General features: G+C 40.8%; 1 protein-coding gene across 5 annotated transcripts in view; it reads right to left on the bottom strand.

Moving 5' to 3' along the window:
• The window catches only part of EXOC2 (exocyst complex component 2), a 200271-nt gene that overhangs the window by 20993 nt on the left and 151768 nt on the right, over positions 1–27510 (bottom strand). For 4 of the 5 annotated variants that reach the window (XM_033216034.1, XM_033216031.1, XM_033216032.1 and 1 more), the window contains one exon: positions 22518–22659. In XM_033216034.1, the coding sequence (XP_033071925.1) occupies positions 22518–22659 (142 nt within the window). Of the gene's footprint in view, positions 1–12630; positions 13481–22517; positions 22660–27510 lie in introns of those variants that run through there. The other variant, XM_033216035.1, reaches the window with a different exon arrangement.

The raw sequence follows: 27510 nt of genomic DNA on the forward strand, positions 1-27510 counted from the left end.
ACATGGGAGACAAGAACCTTACACTGACTTTAAACAGTGCAAGAAAGCAAATGCGGGAAATACAACTGTTCAGGCAAACAATAAAGCTTATAGGACAGAGAGAGGGCTTTTGCTTGATGAGAATCCTCAGTGTTGTTCATGAAAAAATGATCCCCTCTGCATGTGGATGCCAGCGTTCCTGTCGTGCTGATCTCCTGGGAATAACGTCCAGCAGTAACTGATACATAATGTTCAGCTGTGTACTGGGATGACCTGGATTTAAATCTTAGCTGGAAACTCAGTTAATCTGAGCTTCTGATTTTCTTTATGGGAAAATGCTTTGTAAAATAAAAAGCATTCTACAGGCAGATGGGATTCTTCTTCTTCTTTAATAATGTGGAGAAACCTCAATCGAGAAGGTCCACATTAAAGAATAAAATACTGAACACTTTGGATTCACCAAGTCTTTACCGTAATTTTTTATTTGGAAAATTAAGTAGTTAAATGCTCACTGTAAAGAACACAGTTTTTATTATTATTATATAAGAATAAAAGCCCAATAAACTCCTCTTTCATCCTTCTTAGGAATAACCACTATTGACAGGTTAGTGTATGTTCGTCCAGATCTTTTCCTATGAATATAATTTTTTTCCTAAAACACGAGATGTTACACATTCTCTTCTTGAATCTTGCTAAATTTCATTCTGTAATTTGTAACAATTTTTTAACCGACTGTACTTTTTAGAGCAGTTTTAGTTTCAGAGCAGAACTGAGCAGAAGAGGCAGAGATCTCACAGACGCCACCCCGCCCGCCAGCACAGACCCACGGCCTCCCCAGCTGTCGACATCCCACCAGAGTGGGGCACTTGCTACAGTCAACAGACCTACACAGACACGCGCCATTACTACCCAAATTCCACAGTTTACATTAGGGTCACTCTTGGCGGTGTACATGCTATCGGTCTGGACAGATCTATAATGACAGGTACCAACCATCACGGGAACACACGCGTCGTAGTGTCACTGCCCTAAAATTCCTCCGTGCTCCCTCCTTCCCCAGTAACCCCTGACAACTGCTGATCTTTTTACTCTCTCCATAGTTTCTCCTCTTCCAGAATGTCAGACAGTTGGAGTCACACAATATGCAGCCTTTTCAGTTTATCTTATTTCACTTGGTGATATGCATTTAAGGTTCCTTCCATGTCTTGCTCATTTCATCTTAGTGCTGAGTAATATTCATTTTCCAGAGGGACCATAACACATTTACTCACCTCCTGAAGGATTACTTGGTTGCTTCCAAGTTTCAGCAATTATGAATAAGATTGCTACAAGCAATGGTGTGCAGGTTTTTGTGTGGACGTAACTGTTCCACTCTCTTGGCTAAATGCCACGTAGTGTCGTTCATGGATTATATGGTCAAGAGTTTGTTTAGCTTCATAAGAGGCTGCCAAACTGTCTTCCAAAGTGGCTGGGTAATTCTGCAGTCCCACTAGCAGTGATGGTGGCAGTGCCAGTCCCATCTCCAAGTGCTGGAGAGGAAGGAGAGATCCTGGTGCTCCCCATCCTCACCAGCATTTGGTGTTCCCAGTGTTCTGGATTTTGGCCATTCTAATAGGTGTGCAGTGGTATCTTCTGTTGTTTTAATTTGCAATTCCCTAATGACACACAATGTTGAACAGCTTTTCATACGCTTATTTTCCATCTGCATATTTACTTCGGTAAGTTGTCTGTTAAGGTCTTTGACTCCAACAGTATGCACTGAAGAGCAAACAGGCTGTTTATATCTACCTGATAATTTTTGATGGCTGCTTAGTATTCCTGCATGAATGTATCATAATCTATCTGACCATTCGCCTACTATGGGGCACTTATGTTGCCTTTTAATTTACCCCCATAAATAATGCTGCAATGAACACAGATTCTTGGATTCTAATACAACAGTTTATGTAAGATATCTTCCCAGAAGTGGAATTGCTGAGTGCAAAGGTATTCAAGCTATTCAGTTTTCATGGATTCTGCCAACTTATCATACAAAAGGCCACACAAAATTATACTCCAATTTATTTCCTCATGTCTTTTTATTCTCTTAACTTGGATTCTCTAATTACTGTAATTAATAGTATTCCTAATATATGCTTCTCCTCAGCTATGACAGTCTATTCGAAAACATTCTTAAACAGCTATTTGACAAAACTTTTCATGAAAATAAAATTTTAATACAAAAATTGAAGGAAACTTACTAAAAGTTGTACAAGATTTACTCTGACTGTATAGTGTCTGAAAAGTGTTGGAGAGGAAGAACGTGTTATAATTACAGAAAACAACTGCTATGCCATCTTAACCTATACCAAGAATGCAAACTTTTCCATGAAGCATTTCCTGTCATAACTGGAAAGACGGCTCCTTTAAACACAGGCGGATTTCAAGGTACTCAGCCTAATGTTGTTTTGATGCATAACACTCTTCAGACAATACTACAAGAAATCAGCCCTGGAAACTCTGGAGACACTACCTACTGTATAAACCACATTTCCTGTTTTTAACCCCTATGCCCCAAATCAGTTATCACTCCCAGTCTACTGGTAAAAATAGATTCAAAAATACTATAAATATCCCACAATGTACTTTTTTTTATTGTCAAACTGAAACACTACATGAAAAAACTTTGGTGTATTTTTTTCAAGTAAATTATCTATTCAATTATACTCTGAACACACATTATTGAAATTACTGCCTAATTAAAAAAAAAAAAAAGATAACCAGAAACTGTATCACTATTAGTAGAACAGAGAGAAAGTCCTAACCATTCTGCAGCAAAATCAGCTCTTGGAATAAAGAAAGAGTTGTAAGTTCCAGGTCTTCTTCAGGTTTTAGTGCCCTCATTCCCAAGCTGATGAATGTCTTTTGCCCTACAGTGGATTTTTTTCAAGGACGATTTGAGGAAAGGACACCCCTCCTATGAAGCACATAAATGGAACCTTCACCGCCTTCTGCTTTCTATTTTCTATCCCAGGATTTTTTTTTTTTCATTGCTTTCATCAGTAGGATCTCCTACTGATCAATATGATCAATCTAAATAGGAAAACTCTTTCCTTGAGAAAAGAGAAAACGTTGCCAACAGTGAAAATAACAGTGAAATGGTTACATGGCTTATTTTTTTCCCATCTGTAAGAAAGACTTTATATTCATAAGACTTTAGATGCATAAACTTCATAGACAAAACAGCTTTCAAGACTCAAATATAAGCAAGTGGAAAAAACTCTCCCCTCTCATTTCAAAATTTAAAGTCTGATGCGTAAAACAGACCATGAATTATCCTAATATAAGATGTTACAGAACTCATTATACATTTAGCATAGAACACGTTTCACAAACTTGATACACTGAATTTTAGACATAAAGGTAGAAAGTTAATTAACTTAATATAAACTGACAAATTAAACCATTTGTTTCAATTTAGTTTTTTGTCAGAAATTTTTTTTTCATTACAAGGAAACTTCAGTTGGAAAAGTGAAAGTGACAAGAAAATGGGATTCATTCTACATGTGCAGATGAATGTGCTTGTTTCATACTGTGAGGTGTTACTTTTGGACATCTACTTCATCAACTGGCTTGGGTTAACTGTTTGATTTTCACAGTTTCAAGAAGGTGTTTTGTTCTTTGTTTTTAAAGATTTTAATGAGCTGAGATCAAAACCAAGGAACGCCATGAGAGAGGCAGGCCTGGAAGCAGGCTGGGCTCCTGGCCCCTCGTTTTGCAGCGTGGTCCCTGTGACCAGATGAGTGAACACTGGGAAGGGCTCCTGCCATGGCCTGGCATGCGAGATGGTGCAAAATGCCGGGCAGCACCGTGACTGACTGCTGCCGAGTGGCTATGGCACGCCTTTGACTGCAGTCATTACCGTGGAGCATAGGAAAGAAGTAACAGGGTACAGTCCCTACTCTCAATACAGGGCTCCATATGCAATTGAAGAAATAGCCATAAAACCTTCCAAAAAGAAAACACCTTGAAATTCAAAACAATTTTGAGTAACAATAAAATGAAAGGCAAAAAAACAAAACAAAACAAAAAAACTACGAAAACTCAATTGCTAAAAAGCCAATTGCTAACTGGGATTTTAAAGTCCCATTTACAGAGTAAGAAATCTAGGCAGAATGCATTATCTTTTCGAAGACTAATTTTTGAACATGCCACAAATCTGTTTAGATGACTAAAACAACAAAACACTGGCTTTGCACCCTGTTGGGACTGATGACATTGAAGTGTGAGACCAAGAGAGGGCTGGACGGGGGCGTCAGCACTGAACCCAGCCCCAGCTGGGCAAGCCGCCCACTTGCAGGGGTGCAGGGGCCTGTGTTTCTGAAGCTGCAATGCCAGCTTACAGTGCACTCCAAGGACGCCACCAACGAGGCACACAGGCTCAGGGCAGCAGGGGCAGGAACAGTGCCTCATTTCATAGATTTGTTTCTTTTTCTAAGAAAATCTCATTCAAATACTGAATTCCACGTTGCTTATTATTTCTCTTGAGATTTTTATTAGCAATTACTCATCTGTTCTTCCATCTTCAGCATCAACGCTTACTTGCTTCACTCCACCAAACTGGCTGCTTAGTGCCTGGTACACTGCTGTGCAGATCCTTTATCCAAAAATAAGTGTAACCCCTTTGCTCTTCTCTTCCTGGGATCTTTATCGTTCATTAACAGTTTTGCCATACTTGGAAACTCTCCCTCATGGGTCAGTGTTTGTCAGAAGGGCAAGGTGCACATACACACACTGTCTTCTTCCTCAGGGTGAAGCCACTGTCCTTCTGTCAGCAAGGGAGGGCCACCAGATCATGCTCCTTGAGCCCCTTCTCAGCTCTGTTCACAGCACCTGGGACCGAGGAAGGCCCACAGCACTTTGCAAACTCATTTCCAGTTGGTCCGTGAACAACACGGGTTTGAACTGCGTGGGCCCCACCCGTATGTGGGTTTTCTCATGCCTCTGCTGCCCCCGACACAGCAACACCAACCCGACCCTCCTCTTCCTCCTCAGTCTACTCAAGGTGAAGGCCACGACGATGAAAACCTTTATGATGATCCACTTCCACTTCATGAGTAGTAAATGTATTTTCCTTTCTTATGATTTGCTTAGTAGCATTTTCTTTTCTCTCTCTTTTTTTTTTTTTTGAGACGGAGTCTCACTCTGTCGTCCAGGCTGGAGTGCAGTGGCCGGATCTCAGCTCACTGCAAGCTCCGCCTCCCAGGTTCACGCCATTCTCCTGCCTCAGCCTCCCGAGTAGCTGGGACTACAGGTGCCCGCTACCTCGTCCAGCCAGTTTTTTGTATTTTTTTAGTAGAGACGGGGTTTCACCGTATTAGCCAGGATGGTCTCGATCTCCTGACCTCGTGATCCGCCCGCCTCGGCCTCCCAAAGTGCTGGGATTACAGGCTTGAGCCACCGCGCCCGGCCGCATTTTCTTTTCTCTAGCTTACCTTAAGAATACAGAATACAGTATATACATAAAATATGTAACAGACTTTACGTTATTAGTAAGTTGTCTGGGCAACAGCAGGCTACTCCTAGTTACATTTTGGGGGTGTCAAAAGTTAAACAAAGATTTTAGACTGTACGGGAGGTTGTCACCCCAACCATCTGCTGTACAAGGGTCTATTGTATTTACAGATATTAAGATATACAAAACGACACCGTATTGTTAGCCCTGTGCTCTGACCCATGCCCTGTACGTATGTTTCTGGGCAAGAGTGACAAAGTTAGAACTGGAGAGGAAAAGTTGGGCCTAGCTCTCTTACTTGAGCCAGTTACACAGCCTTTCCTGATTCTCCAAATTTTAAAAATTTGCCACATGGGGAAAACGGTATCTAACCCCAACACGGCTGGTGTGAAGACAAAATAAAGAATGTATGTGAAAACGGTTAAGTAAACTGTAAAATATCTTCATTTGAAAATGGACCGAATGAAATATCCGAATCAATCCATCAGGTTTGCAATACGAACCAAAGCAAAATGTCATCTGGCATTTTATCTTCAACAATGGATGTTTAAACCCCACAAAATAGGCCAGCTCCACGACTCTGTGTGTCCAGCTCCCATTTTCAGGTATTTCCAGCAGAGCTGTTGTGAAGACAGCTGCTGCTGTCTTTTGGTGGCAGAAACACTCACTCTCCTGGGTACAGGCTGGAATGGAGCTGGGTCACTGCATGTGTGTTATCTTCAGTGTGCTCCAGTCCCCGCGGGGAAGAGCCGGGCCACCCAGTGTCCACAAACATGGCGAACCAAGGGCACGGCGTGGTCACCCACAGTTTATGTGCCGTGCTGCTGCCCACGGCCCGGTGTCCACAAGCAGCACAGCTCCAGTGAAACAAAACGATCTGCCGAACCTGTTTTCCTTACAGCAGAACATGAGAAAGGAAGCCACAGCACAAACCAAGGAGGAAAATGAGAAGGAAGAGAAGTCCAAGCACACACACCAAATTTTCTTTTCATTAATACAACCCAACCGTGGAGCACAAGAATATTCGTTTCTTTCATATCCATCACATTTCAAGTCCATGAAGGCAGCTTTTGTGATTTCATAAACCTCTTATTAAATTCCTTCAATACACAAACTAGATAAAAGTGATGTGCATTCTATGTATAATTCTCCAAGTCCTTATTACTGTAATCATAGACTGCCATACCATTTGCAACCAGAAAGGACAGCAATTTCAAAAAAAGAAAAATGGGTTTTCAGATATATTATATTTATGAATTTACTCTGGTTGTCACTCAAACATTTTGATTATCACTATGTGATATTATGAGAAAATGGAAGTAAATTGATCCAAAAAGAATCTAAGACCCCATTAAATATCCTTTGCAATATAAAGATTTTAATAACATTGTCTTTAATTTGCTCCCAGAGGCATAAACTGCTTTGCTGATGTTTCTTGCTCCACACACTTAAAAATCTGGCCACAAACTGAGCTTTTTACGCTAATTGCACTATTTTTAGACTCTTTATACAATGTAGAGTTTAAGCACACTGATGAGCTTGCTGAAAAATGATGTATTTTTGAAAAGTGTTAGGAGGCAGAGGCAGAAGTCCCAGTTTTGTCAACCAAATGCTCTCTGACGGCTTTAGACAATGTTTCACCTGGACTTCAGTTTCCGACTGTAAAAGAAAAGGGTGTGACAGGTCTTCTCAGCCTCTTTCAGGCCGATAAGAACCCTTTTACTGTGGTCTCTTAGGAAATGTTCAAGTCGATTTCAATAAACACTCAACATTTTTCCACCTTGAAGGTGCAGAATAACTAGTAACTATTTATTACTACTACGCTGCCCTGTAAGTATTTTGGGGTTTGTTTTTGCTGCTTACTAAGAGAAGGTGGTTAAGAAAATTGGAGACGATTACCCAATATTTACCAAGTATCTTTTATCTTCAAGGTTCTATCCTGGTTTTGGGAGAAAGTCACAGAGATGGCATTTCTGACCTCAGAGTAGAAAACAGGAAACAGAGAGAGAGTTGCTCTGTGGTTTAACTTTCTTAACAAATTCTATCAGATGCTCATTTTCTACTAAAATGAGTAAATCCATGCGCTGCTCCCACCTTCCCATGCCCTGAGCACGTGGTTTTGAGCCCCTGGTGTGCACGGGAGGCTTTCTCAGGAGCTGCAGGGTGAGGGCTGTGACGACACAGCTGCTCTGGGGCTCCAGGGAGGCCGGGGGGCTCGCACCTGGGGCAGACGCCTGTGAGAGAAGCCCGAGGGACGCAGAGGGCGGGGAGGAGCACACACCACAGGCAGATGTGTGGGGCAGGAGCCCAAAGGACAGAGAACCAGCAGCTGCCCTGGGTCAGGCCTGTGATGTCCCAGGAGGAGGGGAGGAGGGTGGAGTCGGAAGGGAGGAGGGAGCCGGGGAGGCAGGACCCTCTGAGGGCAGAGGAGTTCTCAATGAAGTTCCGGAAGCCAGTGACCAGATGAGTGCACGTCAACAGCTTAAAAGAAAACGTTAGGTACTGGTGGCTTCACTCTAAACGAACAGATCGTAAAACTCCTTTCAGTTCTAGGCATAATAAAGGCATTCGAATGATGTTGCTTTTGATGACACTATAAAGATTTTGGCTTTTATAGAATATCATGCCAGAAACAAATTTATAACATTGTTATGGTATAACAGCAAGAACACTTGGAAGGCACATTTTTCAGTTGAGCTCTAAGAATTACCTTTCCCTTGCCCCAGGTTGGCAACTAAGAACTACAACTCACTTACCCCCGACTCCACCTCACCCTACCCCAGAAACAAAGAAAAACAGACACTGAAAAAACAAACAGGCAAACAAAACCAGGAAGGTAGGTTAGGAAACGTGGGCATTGAAGGGAAATGAAAACAGATGAAAAAAAATTCATGTCTTAACATCTTTCCGTCCTGTCCACACAGTCTTCTGTCCTCCCTGTCTGTCCCCTGGTCTTCCAATGTCGGCACCACAGCGGGAGGCAAGCTTATCCCGGGACCGATGCCCTGACGTCCTGAGCACAGGCAGCAGGTTCAGGGCTGAATGCAGTCCTGTGGCTCCAGGGTGCCAGGGTGCCAGGGCACATCGTGGTCCCGGGAGGGAGCAAGGAGCCAGAATGACTGTAACTGTACGATTTCCAACAACAAAGGAGAGACACACACAGCCGGTGGGTGTCTGCAGGGAGCACAACATGGCTCCCGGGGGTTTCCTTTAGGAAACTTGCCTGTCCTTAGGTTCACCATTGTGATTTAATCCCTCAGATTCTGTTAACTAGTGACTAAACTACCACGGCATATGGTGACTTAGTTTGTTAGGAAGTCCAACTGTAACATTTGGAAATCATCTGAGCCTCAGCTGTCTACTGTGATGCATGTTATAAACAACTGGGAAAGCACAACATTTTTCACAGTTTTCCAGTTCAAAGGAATAACTTGGAACTGTCTATAACCCTCCACTAGTCCAGTGCACTCCACCCATCCAAATACTGAGACAATCCTGAAAGTGTTTCATTAAAACTCACCTTACTGCAGCGTGCAAATACATTAAAGTTAATCAACTGGTTTTGTTCCAGCAGGCCATCTTTGTTCCTAATGCGAGGAGAATACACATTTCTAACCGTGAACTAAGGCTCTGGTTCTGGGGCGGCACTGGAGTGGAGGGAAGACAGCTGCTAGGCTGTGCGTCTATGAAGACCATACAAACGGCAGCGCTCACTGTCAGCTTTCAACGTTCCCGCGCACAGAGCTAGCTTGTCTAGTCCCCTCACTGGACCCCTAGCCCCAGCCCAACAGAGCCGTGGGGCACAGCTGGCTGAGCTCGGTCATCATGTGTGCAGACCCCAGAGGCTTCCCTGGCTCTGCAGGGCAGGCCTGAAGCCAAAGGATCAAAGCAAAGGCAGGTGTCCCAGCGCCCCAATCGCTTAAGAAAAGCAACAGATCCAGGGCTAACATTCACAGCAAATGTGGCCAAGACCCGGAGGAAACAATAGCTGGGATGGGGAGAGGATGCCAAGGCGGTAGCATCTAAGCACGTTCTGTCACCATCTCTTTACCACAGGACGCACAGTTGTGAAGCGTGTAAATGAGTTTTGCAAAGAGTCCCTCTATAATGAGATAAACAAAACCAGGTCAAGTGAGAAAAAATCCCTGACGCTTTCCACAGCACCTTAGAAGAAGTCTAAATTCTCAGAGTTCCTAGTACAGATACAGAATATGACAGAAGGAACACGCACACCTTCCCCAGTGCCTCACTGATGGAGAGACCACGGTTGGCTGAGGGTAGGGAGGCAGCCTTTCTCACCTGCCTGGCAGGAGCGGGTCCAGCTGGCAACGACTTCTGAATGGAGGTGATGGTGCTGCTGGAATATGAGAAGCACCAGGTACCATGACTGTTGCTGCTACAGTCCATCCAGCTGTAGAACTGACTTTGGGGTGAGACTGAACGAGATCTATGGGGTTAGAAAAAGCCAGGGGGTAGGAGTGGACAGAGACACAGTGTGGAAAGAAATAAAAGAGAGGAAGATGTTCATACTTCATATTCCGTCAATTCCTCCCAACGGCTGATTCTACTGAGGCAAGGAAACCACCATGAATGTGGAACATGGCACCCCACGGCACGGCTGTACTGTCAGGACCCAGGGCCCACTTGAAGAGACTCCCCCAAAGGGGGCACAACTAAATCTAAAAAAAAAAAACAAAAAACCTACTACAATGAATTGAAGCTTATCAAATTATGTTTACATCATGACTTCATAAAGGTAATCAAAAAATAAAAAATACCTTAGTAATGACCTTTGAGAAATACTAGGAAACCAACTCATTCTGAAAACTGCTAACTACTCAGGCATCTATCCTGCCCCTTCTGTGTACTTCAGAGCTTAATGAAAAAAATTTATTTAGTGTTCCAGCTAACAATTATTATTTTCAATTTCTAATAAGAAATAGATGATGAAAACAATTACCAATGGTGCTATAACCATTAGATGAAAAGTTTATGGTGAACTTTTAAAGGTATACCAAGCTGATAACACTTGAACTCAATTTTCAATCTTATCATCAAAAACAGAGACAACCAAACATAAAGCATCTCCTGATGGAAGTAAACAACATAAAATCAAACCTCAAACACGGCCGGGCGCGGTGGCTCAAGCCTGTAATCCCAGCACTTTGGGAGGCCGAGACGGGTGGATCACGAGGTCAGGAGATCGAGACCATCCTGGCTAACACGGTGAAACCCCGTCTCTACTAAAAAATACAAAAAAATTAGCCGGGCGAGGTGGCGGGCGCCTGTAGTCCCAGCTACTCGGGAGGCTGAGGCAGGAGAATGGCGTGAACCCAGGAGGTGGAGCTTGCAGTGAGCTGAGATCTGGCCACAGCACTCCAGCCTGGGCGGCAGAGCGAGACTCCGTCTCAAAAAAAAAAAAAAAAAAAAAAAAAAACCTCAAACTGATAGCTTCCTTACTAACCACAAATTTATAGGAAGCACACGGGACAGAGGAACAGGTTAAATGACACCACGAGGAAGCTATATCTGAAAAATCTAGAATGTGAGAAAATCTACAGAACAAAGAACCCAATTGATTCAGCTAAAGATGGGTGGGTAACGGAAACAACCACTTTGCTGAGCACCAAAAGTGACTCGAGAGAGGTTTATTTTTCTTAATTAAGAGACATATCAACCAAAAGTAATGTGTAGACCTTGACTGAATCCTGATATGAACAAACTGTCTAAAAAGCTTCTACGAGAATTTGAACATTGACTAAATATCTGATAAAATTAAGGAATGACTGTTAACTTTTTCCAGATCTAATAATGGTATTATGATTATGTTTCTTTAAAAAAAAATCAGTCCTTATCTTATGTGTGTATGGATGAAATGATCTAATATCTGGGATTTACTTCAAAATAATAGACCTCAGAGGTAGTGGGGCGCCCAGGGGCACAGCAAACAAGATTGGCCATGAGATGACTGCTGCTGAAGTTGGCCAACAGGTCAACTGGATTTGTCAGACTGTTCTGTTTGGATATATGTCTGAAAATTTCCATAACTGAAAGTTTTTAAATGACTTGGACTGTTTATTTGTACAATAGTATGTTAGTTCACCCTGATGCCAAACAGCATAGTTTATAGCTATCAATTTAATACATAATAAATACTTCAGCAGATAAGACATGCAATGAAGAAAATATGTAGGCCATGGGTCATCTTGAAGTTAATAAATTTCACATTTAAGACCATTTAAGCCAAAATCTAGCTTTATTGGAAAATGCTTGGCAGACCAAGAAACTATAACCAAATGTCTAAAGCATTGTACAAATGGTTTTACAGCACTGACTCTAATATATCAAACAGCTTATAAACGAGAAGAAAATGTCTGAAAACAAGGAAGTTTAACTGTTTTTTTTTTCTAAAAGATGACCGATGAAAATTATACTCCTTTAGAAAATGTAAAATCGCTTTTTGCTTTAAATAGATTAAATACAAGATTATTAACGTTTACCTCTAAACTTTTTAAATGTAATTAAGAGTAGTCCTAGGAACTGACAGTTTTCCATCAGAGTTCAGTAAAGAAAAAAAGATTATTGACTTAGGCTTCTGTCTTCAGAGGTGAAGTCCACTCAGTTGGTATCCGTTTTGATCAAAGCAGAAGTCGGAACGCGCCAAAGCGCTCAATGACAAGGACACGGGAACCCCGTGAGGGGCGGGTGGGTGGCAGGAAGCCGCCACCCACTGGGCACCAACACCCACAGTCCACACTCAGAGATGAAAACAGATTCTAAAGTGTCCCAACGAACAGCACTAGAAATATGATGTTCATGATGGCACCCTTAAAATTCTGTGGGGCTCAAAGAGTCTTTAGAATAAAGAAGAAAGGTAGAACTACACTTAGGAGATCTTGGGTGTTACAAGTATTTTATAATATTTGAATTCTTTTTTTTTTTGAGACATGGTCTCCGTCTGTCACCCAGGCTGGTGTGCAGTGATGGGATCTTGGCTCACCATATGCCTTCATCTCCCAGGCTCACATGATCCTCCCACCTCAGCCTCCTGAGCAGCTGGGACCACAGGTATGTGCCACCATGCCCAGCTAATTTCTGTGGTTTTTTGTCAGGATGGGGTCTCACTATGTTGCCCAGGCTGGTCTCTAACTCTTGGGCTCAAGTGATCCACCTACCTCAGCCTCCCAAAGTGCTGGGATTACAGATATGAGCCACCATGCCTGGCCTCGAATCCTCTGTAAATGGGGGGGAGGTCCATGTTATTTTTGGTTATTTATCCTAATTAATAATTAATAAACCAAAGTTCTCTTTTTGACGTTTATTGAATAAAAAATAGTTGACTCAATTTGACTTTCTGTTGAAAATAACTTAATTTACCAAGGGTAAATTTGGTATTTTATTGATGTTATTTTCACCCATCATTATGGCTTGAGTAAGCCTTACCAAGGCATTAACCAATCAACTATCAACTAATAACTGAATAAATCTATTACTGGATGCTTACTCCAAGCCAGGTGCCTTGCTAGTCATGGATACAGAGAGGAGACACCAGCAGGAAGGTTCACATCCAGACAGGTGGACCAGCAGAACAGTGTGTGGTGAGTGGTGTGAGCTGGGCTGGGCTCAGGTGAAGTGATGGTGCAGCAAGTGTCTCCAGGCCTCAGGCAGGCCCATGGGGACTGCAGGACAGTGTGTGGGGAGCGCTGAGCTGAGCTGGGCTCAGGTGAAGTGATGGTGCAGCAAGGCGTCTCCAGGCCTCAGCCAGGTCCAAGGGGATGAAAGGAAGGTCACGTGAAGGCAGCAGTGTGCTTGAGGGCATCTGGGAGAGGGAATGCTGGGTCTCTGAGGACTAGCAATGGCCCAGTGTGGACTGAGCGTAGACGACCAAGAACAGCTCGTAGGAAGAGATGAGGCTTCAGAGCTAAGCAGGTCAGCACATGATCAGTACTAAAACTGTTTTCCTCCAAAGGCTAGGGGCCATTACATGACGGTGAGGAAAGAAGAAACCTGAACAAAAATGAATTTTCAAAGAATATTTCAGCAGGATTTGAGGATGTGAGACTGGAGAGGAAGACATCAGATAGGGAAAAAAAAAAATCTGTTCTGATAGGTAATATCTGAAAATCTAAATCTGACAGGTAAGATAAAGAAACCTGACACGTAAGAGATGGGATAGAGCTATCCAGAAAGTGATATTTCGAGCCTCTGCTGGCCAAGGGGGTGTGTCCAAGTGCTACCAGTTCGGTGTCTTTCAAATGGAGAACATTCAGGACGCACTCCTGAGATGAGCACCCTGGCTCCACGGATGCTGAAGGAGAACACGAGTGCTTACCAACTCGGTCAAGTGAGAACGCAATGCTTCCCTCCTACACAGTACCGTCGGCTTCTCTATTTATGCTTCGAACCTGGAAATCAGAAACTGCTATGTGAACAACGTGGAAAACCTGGAGACTGCCTTGTATACAGCAGACTTGGTAATATTTGCTGACTTTATGAATGAAAAACAAATGTCCTTTCTATCTGTACATGAAGTATTTTACCGACACTGAGTATACATATTAAGAGATTAATTTCACTTTATTCTACTCTTGCTGTTCCAAACATGTATATTTTCATATCTGTGAATTCAGGTTAGACTAAGTTTAAACAGGGCAATGAATATATGGTTTATTTTGGCAGGTGACAAAGTATAATTAGGTCTTTAAAAAAAATTGTTTTCTGAGACAGGGTCTCTCCCTGTTGCCCAGGCGAGAGTGCGGTGGTGCAGTCACAGCTCGCTGTAACCCTGAAGCCCTGGCCTCAAATGACCTTGCTGGTGATATCACTAACTCATATGATTAAAATGCACCTTTCTAAATTCCTTTTAAAAAGGTTCAATGGGGAATGGAAAACGACCTGTATTTTGTGCTGAACGGATAATGTAAATACAATGTTACTATTTGAAGGTGATGTCTGCGGTGGTGTGAAGGTGTGGGTGGGGTGCAGAGCTGAACTGAGACATTACAATTGAAGTTTATCTAAATGCTTCAACCAAAACCGAAAAAAGCAACAAAGGGAGGAGAACTTGAAGTTTAATTACGTTAAACAGAGGGCGCAGCTCTGCTTATGGATTTATTTTTTTATTGACAGAAAAGAGCAATCTATGTTTAGTGGAAAGAAAAATGTCTGATAATCCTTATTTGGTCATTCCTTAGGACATGTATTACGGGGAAGAACCACCAGACTCGGCAATGGCTGTAATTACACAGAGGTGTCGTCTTGTGAAGAAGTCAGCATGGCCCCTGCCTCTGGTCGTCCCATGACTACCAAATACCACGGCACACCTACATCTACGGAACAAACCTGCATGCTCTGCACGTGTGTCCCAGAACTTAAAGGAAAATGAAATAAAATAAAACAAACATTTCAAACATTAAAAAAAGAAATAAACCCTACTTGGTCATCATGAATTAGTGTTCCACTGTATGGACAATAGTGCTTTGATCTGCTAAAAATAATTGTTAGAATTTTTTGGTCCAATGTTCATGAGGAACACTAGTCTGTAATTTTCTTTCGTTGTAATGTTCTTGTCATATTTTTGATTTGGGGTTTTGCAGGTTTCAAAAAACGAGATTGAATATGCTTCCTATTGTATTTTCTGATAAAGTCTGTATAAAATTGGTATTGTTTATTCCTTAAATGTTACATAGAACTTATCAGTAAAACCATTTGGACTTGGAATTTTCTACAAAGAAAGGTCTTTGATTGTGAATTCAACTTAATAAATATAGACATTTTTCTACATTCAATCATCTTTTAAAACATGAAAAATCAAAACCCAAAAGTTTGTCTTTTCTATTTTTCCCACATATCAACCATTTCTGATACTTTTTTCTCCTTTCTTTAGATTCAAGTTTCCATCTAGTGTGTTTCTTCGGCTGCATCTCTCTGTGCCTTCTGCCGAAGTGCTGGGCACCTGCCGCAGCAGTCGTGGACGGCCCTCAGATCTGGCTGGTGCAAGCTCCCCTCCTGTAGGGGTTCAAGCGCCCCCTCCAGTCTGTCTGCTTTTGATGGCTCTCCAGTGCTTCTCATAGCTGGTTTCTATATTCTGTGTAGAGTTCAATTTTTAACTGTGGAAGGGTTAGTCTTGATAAGTTCTTCCTCTATTACTGAAACCAAAATTCCTCTGAAGGTTGTACTTTTTATTCTGTGGCAGTTCTAATTAAGAAAACATGCTACATTTTGTCATTAATTTTAGGATAGTTCAATCACGGGCTTGCATAAAGGCATTGTAGAAACTTTTTAAATGTAAGATAGTGCTACTACTAAGCTAACTTTATTAGGTTTTTCTTCATAAATTTAGCCAAAGTGGAATGTATTCCATTTTCAAATGTCTAATATAATGTTGAACATCATTCAATGAGTGTTCCTGCAATGACTAAAGCCTTTCCTCTAGACTGACATGAAGACATGATGGCAATAAGTCAGCAACTAGGATTCCTGAAAATATCAGGAAAAACTGTCAAATGACTTGCTGAAACCTAAATTCAGCATGTATGCCATTTCTCTGTCAAACCAAGTGTGTGTCCAAGAAGAAACAAGCGAGTATTGTATGTGCCTGTTCTTTGTGGGCATGCTGTTTCCGTGAAGTTTTTCATTTCTTTAAAATATAGAAATTTCTTTTTTAAAAATAAAAATACATCTATTCCTCCCCAATATTTTTAAAAGCAAAATTTTAAAGTAGAAAATTAAGTTTTCTAGCATGCTCCTTCCTACCCCCTTTCAAGATATGTTTATGCATGTCAAATTGTACACATGAAATTGACACATTGTCTTTTTCAATAAAAATGAGGAATGAATGCATGTTTCCTTAACCAACATTTTCTACCAATATATGGACAGTCCCCCACATTATCCATCTCATCCATTATAAAGAAAGCATAGTATTTGTTTAGATATATAATACATTATTTACCCAATTCATTACTAATGGGCATTTAGGTAGTTTTTCAGATTCTGCATATATTAAAAAATGCTTCAATAAATATCACTGCACATCATTCTTTACTTACTTCTGTAAAACTTTCCTTAAGATAAATTCTTAGAAACAAAACTTCTAAGTAAATTCTACACATATGTATGTGTGTACACACACACACACACACACACACGCACGTATGTGTGCAGCTGGGCCAGTTTACACTCCTAGAAAGATGACGGAATAGTTTGTTTCTTTGTACCTTTGCCAAAAAGCAGGTATTGTCAAGCTTTACAATATTTGTCAATCCAGAGGGTTTTAACAAAATGATACCCTAACGGTATTTTAAATTACATTCTTTGAGAACTGATTAATTTTATCCTATTTTTATATTTATTGGCTCTATTAGTTTTTTTGTGAATTTCGTGAACTTGTGTCTACTCTACCAGCATATCTACCTTTTTCTTTGTGGGTTTCTAATAGAGGCTGTTTGCTGTCTAGCAACACAGCACATGCCTAAAGTTAAGGGCTGCCTGGATTTGAACTCGGAACCCCTACCCCACCACTTCCTAGCTACATGACCTTGAGCAAGTCATGTAAGCTCTTTGTGCTCAGTGGCTTCATCTATAAAATGAGAATAAAAATACTGCTTACTCCTTGAAGTGTTGTTATACAGATTAAATCAGGTGATTTATGCAAAGCCCTCTGCCATGTCCATGGTATATGTGCAGTAAATGCTGACTACGTTACTAAACATGTACACAGTAACGTGTGTATAAGCGCATGTATAAGGCATATATGTATGTATAAATTCACATACACATGTAACATACAACTTATTTTATAGGGACCCCAAAACATTTTAATGATCCATTTTCTCAGAGAGCTACATTAAACTTTGAGGTCTGTCTGTAGTTTCCGCATTTTTTGAAAATCAAACAAAAATTACAATTTCTCCTTATCTCCATTCTTGTAGCATTGTTCTTATTCTCTAGAAATTCTACGCTGGACCTGAGCTTTGAATGATTTAAGTTACAGGATGCAAGAGATAACCTGATTGCGCAATGTCTCTCGTAAAATTCAGTGAAGACATCTGCAAGACACATTCCAAAAGGCAGAGATCTTCAAATAAAACTCAACAAACATGGACTTGAGAAGAGCTGTGTTTCTGCCTCTGTCTCCATAATTAGATTTACATTTTCTTTCTCTTCAATTTGCTGGAATGTGCTGCTTGGCACACTGCTCGGACAACACACAAGCCTCGCTTGCTGATGGAACTAACTGTGCGCCCCCAGTCTGTGCTCTGGCGCATCTGAGGGGTGGGAGGTCACTCTGCTCTAGGTTATATGCATCATACATGCAAGCAACCAACTCTGCTGTTAGTTTTAGAATGGTCCTAGACATACTCATGTCACAAATTATGTAAAGTTTTCCCTTCCCAATTTCAATTACTACAATTAATATAAGAGCACTTGAATTAAAAATCAGTTCACATTTACCTACAGAAAATGCTTGTTTAAATTCACTTAGTAAACACCTTTAAATAATATATATTAATTTAAATTTTTATGACTATTTGACAGAAAAAATAGTTAAAACCAGTATTTAAGAGAAACTTAAATACTTTCTTCTTATTTAATGTTTCAAAGACATGAACTTCAATGTGTATTTGTAAAGACCAACAGTATTCTTAATTTATTTAACAATTATAAAATTCAAATACTAAGAACTCTTAATAATTGTGGATAACAGAACAATTAAAATCTTAACAGCAGTTCTGTGACTCAGAACTAACCAGAATAATCTTTACTGACATATACACAAATAAAGAGGTGACACCAATTTAAATATCCAACGGTAAGATTTTAAAAAACATAGCTATGGCTTTAACGGTATCTCTTCTTGAATCATGAAATTAATCAACTGGATTTTTTTTTTAATCACTACATACAGTATCGGAAACTAAATTTATTGGTAACTACAGCAATAAGTAATCAGTTACCCATATGATTTGCAAAATTCAGTTTCTGAAGAAGAAAACTGTGAAGATAATACTAAAGTTGTTAATTGAAATTATTTTGGAAGATTAATAGTCAAACTATTTTGGTTGTTCACTTTACACCAGGTCTCAACTTAAGTCAGCTTTAAACAAACTAAAAATCCCTATATGACTATGCAAGGCTGAGGTTCAGTTAGTAATCATGAAGTCAAAACTACACAAAGAACAGAACTAAATAGAGCTTATAAAAGTGAAACGAGCACCGACAACTTCTACGTGTTTTTGGCATCTGAGAAAGAGTCAATAAATTGCGGACAGTATGGTGTCATGTGTCATTTGCTTATGAAAGTTTATCTTAAGAAAAAAACAAAACCAAAAAACGAAGCTATGTTTAAAAAAAAAAAAGCCTCACCACTCAATGTCACACATCCAGAAGAGTCTTAATTTTGTATTGAAGATTATCTGAGGTTACAGACTCTTATTAAGATCAATCTCAGGATTACATTTAGGCTCTGATCCTAATTCACAACAGAGGCTTGCGCTAGTTCAATGTCATGGCTGGAAAATAGGAAGGTCATAGAGAAAGGACTCTGGGTACCTTAAATCAATCCAGTGAGGACTTGGAAATCCACTGGGTGCAGCAGAAACCTAAGATCCTGGTGAGTCCGGCACTGCCTGCCGCTGACCACCCCCAGCGCCCCAGTTACTGCTCGCTGAAGTGCCGGCCCAGGATCCACAGCCACGTGATCACCAGCAGCCCCTGCACTAAGTACTGTGACCTAACGACGCCCTTCAGGGAACGGGCCTTCAGAGATGGCTATTTCCCGGAGACACCTCGGGGCGGGTGGATGGCAAAGACCTGCCGTCCACCTGACAGACGTTCTCGACGGCCCTTGCCGGTGTCCAGCAGACACTAAAAAGCAGCAGGTCTGAGACAGGGCTGGCGAGGAAAAGTCTTCCTCTGCATCAGGGCAAATAAATCCTCTTTCTCAGTAACATTCCGAGATTTCAGTGACGACAGAGAAGAACCACTTTGTTGAGACTGAAACTCGGTGGCCTGTTCTCAATTTTTATAGTAATCACTGAAGTGCAGGAAACTCAGAGCGGCTATGCCATTATTTTTTCTCTATTCTCAAAGAAATACCACAAATGGTTTAATAGCCTTGAACACAACCAAATAAGATAAGAATGATTTCAGAGTGAACAGTTAATGTACTTACATGCGAATCACAGGAAAAGATATGAACTTTAACAAAATTCATTTAAACTACTACCCAACAATAGTTCGGTAATAGTTTAAATAAACAGATAGAATTGCTGATGTGTTAGATGTGTAAACAGTTAATGTACTTACACGCTAATCATAGGGGAAGATATGAACTTTAACAAATTCATTTGAACTATTACCGAACAATGTATTACTTTTTGCACGGTGATGCACATTGTTCAGTAAGAGTTTAAACGGTTAAATAGATGGAACTGATGATGTGTTAGATATGCCTGACAGTTGCATTTTCATTGAAATGCACTTGCTGAAATTTAGAAAGTGCACACAACTGCCACATGAGAATTCACAAAGGACAAGAAAATGACTACTCTAACTCATTTTAATTCGGCAAATATGAATATCCACTGTGGACTGTTTATTAACAAGTGAATCAGAAGAACAGTGGAAACTAGCACACCGTATGATGCACTTTCCTACCGAAAAAAATTCTGAGAAAAATCAGGCAAAAGCATATGGCAAACACTTGGAAGAGAAGGAGCAACTGGCACATTTAGAAAGATGGTATATTATTATAGAAAACTGCCAATCTTCATTTGCTCCACAAACACACACACAGCATCAGCTGAGTGTCAGAAACTGTACTGTGCTAAAATCTCTGAGAGCAAGAGGCCCAAACGATGGCCTTGTGCTGAGGCTGTCCAGCAAAGAGGGAGACAACAACAACACATTTCCTGTGGGCAGAGAGTTGTAGGGACTGCTCTGGGAGCACTATGGGTAGAGGGAGGCCAACACGACCTGGAGACGTGCAGGGGATGGGCTGGGTGAGCTCCCAGAGGACACAGGGCCTGGAAGGGCAGGAGAGGTTAGGAGAGGGGGCAGAGGTGAGAGGGACGAGGCACAGGGTTCACAGTGCACGAAGCACCCAGCCTGCCTGCTGCCTGGGGGAGCCCGTGGAGAGGGAGGTAACTCATAGCAAGCACAGGGAGTACTGCTGGCCCTCTGCATCTGTGGCCTCTGCATCTGTGGCCTCTGCATTTGTGGCCTCCACAATGGTGGCTTCTGCATCTGTGGATTCAACCAACCATGAATAGAAAATATTCTGAGGAGAAAAACCGGTGGTTGCATCTGTACTGAACATGTACGAACTTTTTTCCTTGTCATCATTCCCTAAACAATACCATATAACAACGATTCACAAAGCACTGGCATTGCATTAGGTGTTAGAAGCAATCTAGAAATGATTTAAAGCACACAGGAAGATGCGTGTAGGTTACATGCAAATATGACACCATTTTCCACCAGGAACTTGAGCTTCTGTGGAATCTGGTATCTGTGGGGACGCCACCTTGTCGAGAAGTCTGGGGTAGGCTTCCGGGAGAATGAGCCTCCCTGAAGGATTTTCAGCAGGGGAGTGAAAGGGTTCAACTTATATTTTAGAACGATGAGCTTTTCAAAAAGGCAGAGGTTGAGTCCAGCTGGAGAGGGGCTGTGGGGCGGAGCACTGGGGCAGTGGGCAGGCTGCCAGGGCAGAGGTTGGCACAGCACAGCTTCCCAGGTTTTACTATCATGAGAAGATACTGTAAGAATTTTAAGTAAGATACTGATAGAATCTGCCTTAGACTTTAAAAGGATGTACTTTGAGGGTATGAACTGAATGTGGTTTGGGCACAGAAAAGTGTGTGTATGGAAAAGCACAGGAGGAATAAAGGCTTGCATGACTGCCATGACTGTGAGCTCAGGAAATTCAGTAACTGTGGTCACATTAAAGCAACTGTGGCTAATTTAATGATCCTGGTTTTTAGACTTTTGGCATCACTATATGTGAACACTATACAATAAAAACCAAAGGTGTTTAAACAGTAAACAATTTTATCATCGTTTAGTATAAGCACTATACAATACAAACAAAAGGAGGTTAAAGTGATGAGTTAAAACAATGAAGTTACCAAACCCGTTAGCAACTCACTGGTGCATCTGCATCTATAAAATGCATCCACAAAGAACCCGTGTCCGACACCAGCACGACCCCTTCTACACAAAACACTCCTCTACACAAGTGCCAACCCGTGTCCGATACCAGCACGACCCCTTCTACACAAAACACTCCTCTACACAAGTGCCAACCCGTGTCCGATACCAGCACGACCCCTTCTACACAAAACACTCCTCTACAAAAGTGCCAATGGGCAGCTTGGTTTTAGGTTTTCCGCATTTTTTCATACAAAGAAACAACTACTTGAGCAATCAAAAGTTTGATGCAGAAAGCAATAGTTATTTTAAAAATATATATTTTAAGTGATTCAAGTGACTTTCATACTTGAATCACAAGTATTATCACAAAGATAATACTTGAACAGTGTCATTCATCCTTCTGGGGCTCCCTTCCCTTTGATAAATTACTATAATAATCTTACTCCTACACACTTTTCTCATATCCTTCGCCTTTACAGCATCACTAATCAAGTCTTACATAGAAGTGACCAGATTTCTTCAATACGTTTTTTTGATGATGTACACGAGGTCATTGCATGAAACTGTCACTCACAACCACTCTATTATATCTATATGAAAGACCATAGGAAGCAGGAACGCATGACTGAAACGATCAATTGTTATACGGGATAATTAATTATTCTCTAGAATTTCAGAACAGCTTTAAGCCATTGAGTAATAACACAAAGTGTCCTAATTTCCAAACTATCCAAGAAATGGGTTTAAGCGAACAAAAAGTTAAAATCAAATTAATCTCTCACTCTCAGCAGATATGAGAAAAATGAGAATAAAATGAAAAGAATTCAAGCAAGTATCAATTGATAAAAGCATATCCACATCTATTATGCAAGAAACTTTATTTACTTACCTGTTGGAGGCAGGCAGTCTTTCCAATCAAAATATCCTGCATAAATTCCAGGTTCTAAGGAGCCAACGATGGGATCTGCTTTCAACTCGATGTAATTTTCAAAGAGTCTTTGATCTAGTTCTTTCAATGAGGCCATGCTAACCTAGAAACACACAATGACGAGTATGAGTTGCCTATTTGAGGGTGATGGAAAAAGTAAAATAATGTTAACAATAAATACTTCAGACTATAATAAAAGCACTTATCAATCTTCCTACAAAAAATCGTGAATTTGTTTTACATATTTTCAGTAATAAAGATCTCTTTTAGCATAGCTATTTTGCAGAAGAAAAAATAATCTCCATATATGGACCATAGGTCATTGTATTAGTCTGTTTTCACACTGCTATAAAGAACTGCCCGAGACGAGGTGATTTATAAAGGAAAGACGTTTAACTGACTCCATGATGTTATGCATGGCCGGGGCCGGGAGCCCTCAGGAAACTCCCAGTCCTGGTGAAAGGCAAAGGGGAAGCACAGCACCTTCTTCCCAAGAGGAAGGAGAAGGGCCCAGTGGAAGGGGAAGAGCCCCTTAGAAAACCATGAGATCCTGTGAGAACTCACTATCACGAGAACAGCACGCGGGAAACTGCCACTGTGATCCAATTACCTCCAGCTGGTCTCTCCCTTGACATGTGGGGATTATGGAGATTACAGATCAAGATGAGATTTGGGTAGGACAGAAAGCCTAACCCTATCAGTCGTTTTTGAAAATACTAACCTCTCATTTCTGTAAGCAGAGCAAGAGGCATTATAGATACTAAATTGTAATAGCCAGTAAACTACAATTAAAAAAGAACCATTTAAAATTACGTTACGTTTCTTCATATTAACTAATTCATTTGACTTAAGTGTTACCAATAGAAAATAATCCTGCTCTGACACTCTAGCAACCCCAGTGCAGCTCCCCTGGCTTCTCCCTCCAGTTACAGCTCTGCCTGTGTGGCCTGCAGGTCAGGCCTTAGATTCTAAGGCAACTCCACAGAGAGGCCAGACACAGGGCTTGCTGTCATGGGAAAAAAGAAACAGGAAGGACCCCTATTAGAAAGTCCTGTCCTTGGCACAGTTCAGCTGCAGGCACTGTGGGTTCCTGATGGGAGTGGGAGCAGAAGAGGGTAAGGAGGCTGGCACCGGCCCTATATGAGTATGCCTGGTCTCACCAGCAGCCAGGAGGCCAGGAGTGGAAGAGAGGGAGGCAGAGACCCAAGCATGGAGGACTGGGAAGTCTGGGGTGTGGAGACTGTGTGGGCCCAGGTCACTCTGCAGGGGGCCGGTGGCTGTTCTGCTTCTGCAGCACTAGCCTAAGAGGGACAGGCTTCTCTCCAATGCTAGGCCTGAGCTGCAACAAACTGACAATGAAAAATAAACACACATCTAAGGGAGGCAGCTGCCATGCACAGGACACCCATCAAGCAGTGAAATTCAGCGGCAGAAGAGACAAGCAACAACTTGAACAGAAAAAATAAAGAAAACCTTTACGGAGATTCAAGTGTAATACAAAACAAGATTTCTAGAGGTGAAACATATGACTTTCAAAGGTAGCAAATGAGTAGATTAACAGAAGGAACTACTGGTCACTGTTGAGAGTGATCTGAAGTACAAAAACTACTTCAAAGCATAGAATAAAAATGTAAAGAGATGAAAATTATGAAGAACAAGACTAGAAGATAAATTCAGGAGTTCTGACATGCAAAAAATAGAAATTCAAGTAAAGAAATATAAGCAGCAAGAGAAAAGGTATTAATTAAACAAGCAATAGGAGAAAATTTAACTGGATCTAAAGAAAGACCCAAGTTTGCAACTTGAGTAGGCTTGCAGAGTGCCAGGCTAGACTGGTAAGACAGCCCACACATCTAGGCTGTTAAAGTTTCTAGTTTCTAATACATTTATTCTAAATAGAGAGAGAGAGAGAGAGAAAGGGAGCGAGAGACTGACTTTCAAGCTTCTAGACAAAATAATAATTTACTTATAAAGAAGAAAGAACTGGTCTGACATAAGATTTCTCACATGCAATACTGGGAGCTGAAACCACTGGATTAAAATCTAGAGGAACGAAAGAACAGAACCCAAGAATCCTGTGAGCCAGCGTGTCATTCTCTTAACAGAGTCCAAGAAAGATATTTCTGGATACGCAAGGGTTCAAAGAGCATTTCACCCACGTAATGAGCAAGGGCTCCAACCTAAAATCAAAGAAATCCGAACGAAGACGACAAACTACTGAGGAACCAGTGACGGGCAGTCACTCTGAGCTCCCTCTCGCCTTCTTCATCTCTCTCTCTAGTGTCTGTAAACACAAACCGAAACGGGCGAGTAGAGACTCCCTGGGCATGTGAAATACAAGTGCTAAGTAAGATTTCTTCCAAGGGAGGAGGCATCCAAAAGGGGAAGACGGGTAACACACAAGAAGGGACACCATATCGAAATCTGTGAGAGGGAACCCGTGGCTAGACATTTATCGCTGAAAACGTCTTCAAAGAAAGGTTTAAAAGGAGAAAAACCTAAACCACTGCTCTACTTTCCTGCCCCAAGTATCTAAAAAAGGAGAAAATTAAACCCAAAGAAAATAGAAGGAAAAGATAAAGAACAGAAATAAATTTTTTAAAAAGGCAAATATTAAAGAAAACCACCAATGCCAAAAATAGGTTCTTTGAAAACAAACATCAAAATGATGAGCCAGGCACGGCGGTGCACATCTGTGGCCCCGGCTAGCCCAGGGGATCGAGGCTGCAGTGTGTTAGGATCGAACTACTGCACTCCCGTCTGGGTAACACAGAAAGACCCTGCCTCTTAAAAAATTTGAAAATTTTTAAAAATTAAAAAGGAATAATCACAAAAACGACAAGCTCCTGGGCAAGACTGAAGAAGAAATAAAGACAAAAACCCATGTTGCCAAGAACAGAAATGGAAAAAAATTCCTATAGATCCTGAAGATATTAAAAGGATAGTAAAAGGACATTATAGTTTTACGCCAAAAAGTCTTGACAACAGAGAGGAAACTGCTAATCTCCTGAAAAACACAACCTTCAAAAACTGGCACAACTAGTCCTATATTTATTAAACGAATTGAATCCATTATAGGCAAGGGCTTGACAATGAAAACTTCCAGGTGCAGGTGGTTTCACTGGAGATGCTACCAAGGATGTAAGGAAGAAGTTACAGGACACAAACATTTTCATAGAACAGAGGTTGAAAGCATTTCCGATTTTGTTTAATGAAGCCAGTATAACCCTAATATCCAAACTGAGCAAGATATTATGAGAAAAAAATTCACACCAATAGCCTTCATGAACAAAGACATAAAAATCCAAACAATTTGCGAATAAAATAAATTTTAAAAATATATCACGCAGAAGTGGTATTTGTTCAACAGATGAAGACAAAGCACTTGAGAAAACTTTCATGATAAAAATTCTCAGTAAACTAAGACCAGAAAGAAAATTCGCTGTGTAAACGGCATCTGCAAAACGGTACAAATATAGAATGCCTTCTCCAGAAGATCAGGAATAATGCAAGGTTGTCCCCTTTCACCACTTATTTCAAGATTATACCAGAGGTCCCAGTTCATGAGATCCGGCAAGAAATAATACCAAAAAAAGAAGAAGTAAATCTGTCTTTATTAATAGAAGACATGATCACGTATTTAGAAATTATAAGCAGGTTGACAAACTAATGGAATAAGCAAATTTACTGAAGCAGCAGAGTCAATAACAAAAATCAATTATATTTCTATATAATAGACACAGAAGAATTATAATACAATACCATAAAAAATAAAATACCTAGGAACAAACTTAACAAAAGACATGGAAAATCTCTATTGAAAACTACAAAACATGGCTGAAAGAAATTACAGATGGCCTAAACAAATAAATAGGTGATCAATATTGGTAATTTTCTCCAAATCTGATGAACTCCTAAAAGGCCTTTTCTTGGTAAAAATTCACAGGCTAAAATTTATATATAAATGGAAAGGACCCAAAATAGCCCAAACAATTTAAAAAGAACAAAGTTGGAAGACTCACACTACATGATATCAACACTGACTATAAACCTGTAATAAATAACACAAGGCAATATTGGCATAAGGATGGACATTGTAGACCTAAACATAAAAGTTAACGTTACAAAACTTCTGGGAAAAAATATTCAGGACACTGAAGCAGGTAAAGATTCTGACAACATATGAAAGGCATTAAACATTTTAAAAGCTTGATACAGTGGATCTCATCAAAATTAAACAGTTCTGTTCAAAAGATACTATAAAAACAAAACAGCAAGCCATGAACTGAAAAAACATGTACCTGTGACAGAGGACTTATATAGAGCCTTCTAAAAATCGTCAGTAGAAAGATGACTGATCCAATTTAAAAAATGAGCTGGGGCTAAACAAGCACTTCGAGAAAGAAGCTGCCTGAACGTGAGTATCTGAATATACCAGAACAGGTGCTTGGCATCAGTATCAGGGAAAGCCAATTAAAGCCACAATGAGACTGGCTAAAATAACAAGACTGGCAGCATTAAGTGTTGGCTAGGATGCAGTTTATAACCGAGTTGATCACTGATGGAATGTACACTCTGGAAAACGACTCAGAGTTCCTAACTGGCTTGTGCCACTACCAGCAACTGCACTTCAAGGCATGTATCCAAGATCAGTGAGTACAAACGTCCACAAAGAGACTGACAAGAATATTCGCCATAACTTTATCCATAAAGGCCTAAAACTGGAGACAACCCAATGTCCATCACCATGAGAATGATTAAACAAAATCTGGTTATCTAAACTCAGCAATAAAAGAAAATGAATCACTGGTACACACAATTTGGATGAATCTCAGAAAATTAATTCGGCGCAAAAGAAGCCAGATACAAAAGACTACAGACTGCATGGAACTCCACGTAAAGTTCTGGGACAGGCAAAATGATTCTCTGCAGATAGCAGTTGGAACGCTGTTGA

Source organism: Trachypithecus francoisi, unplaced genomic scaffold (genome assembly GCF_009764315.1).
Source record: "Trachypithecus francoisi isolate TF-2019V2 unplaced genomic scaffold, Tfra_2.0 Lachesis_group10, whole genome shotgun sequence".
In the NCBI taxonomy this organism is placed as follows: Eukaryota; Metazoa; Chordata; class Mammalia; order Primates; family Cercopithecidae; genus Trachypithecus; species Trachypithecus francoisi.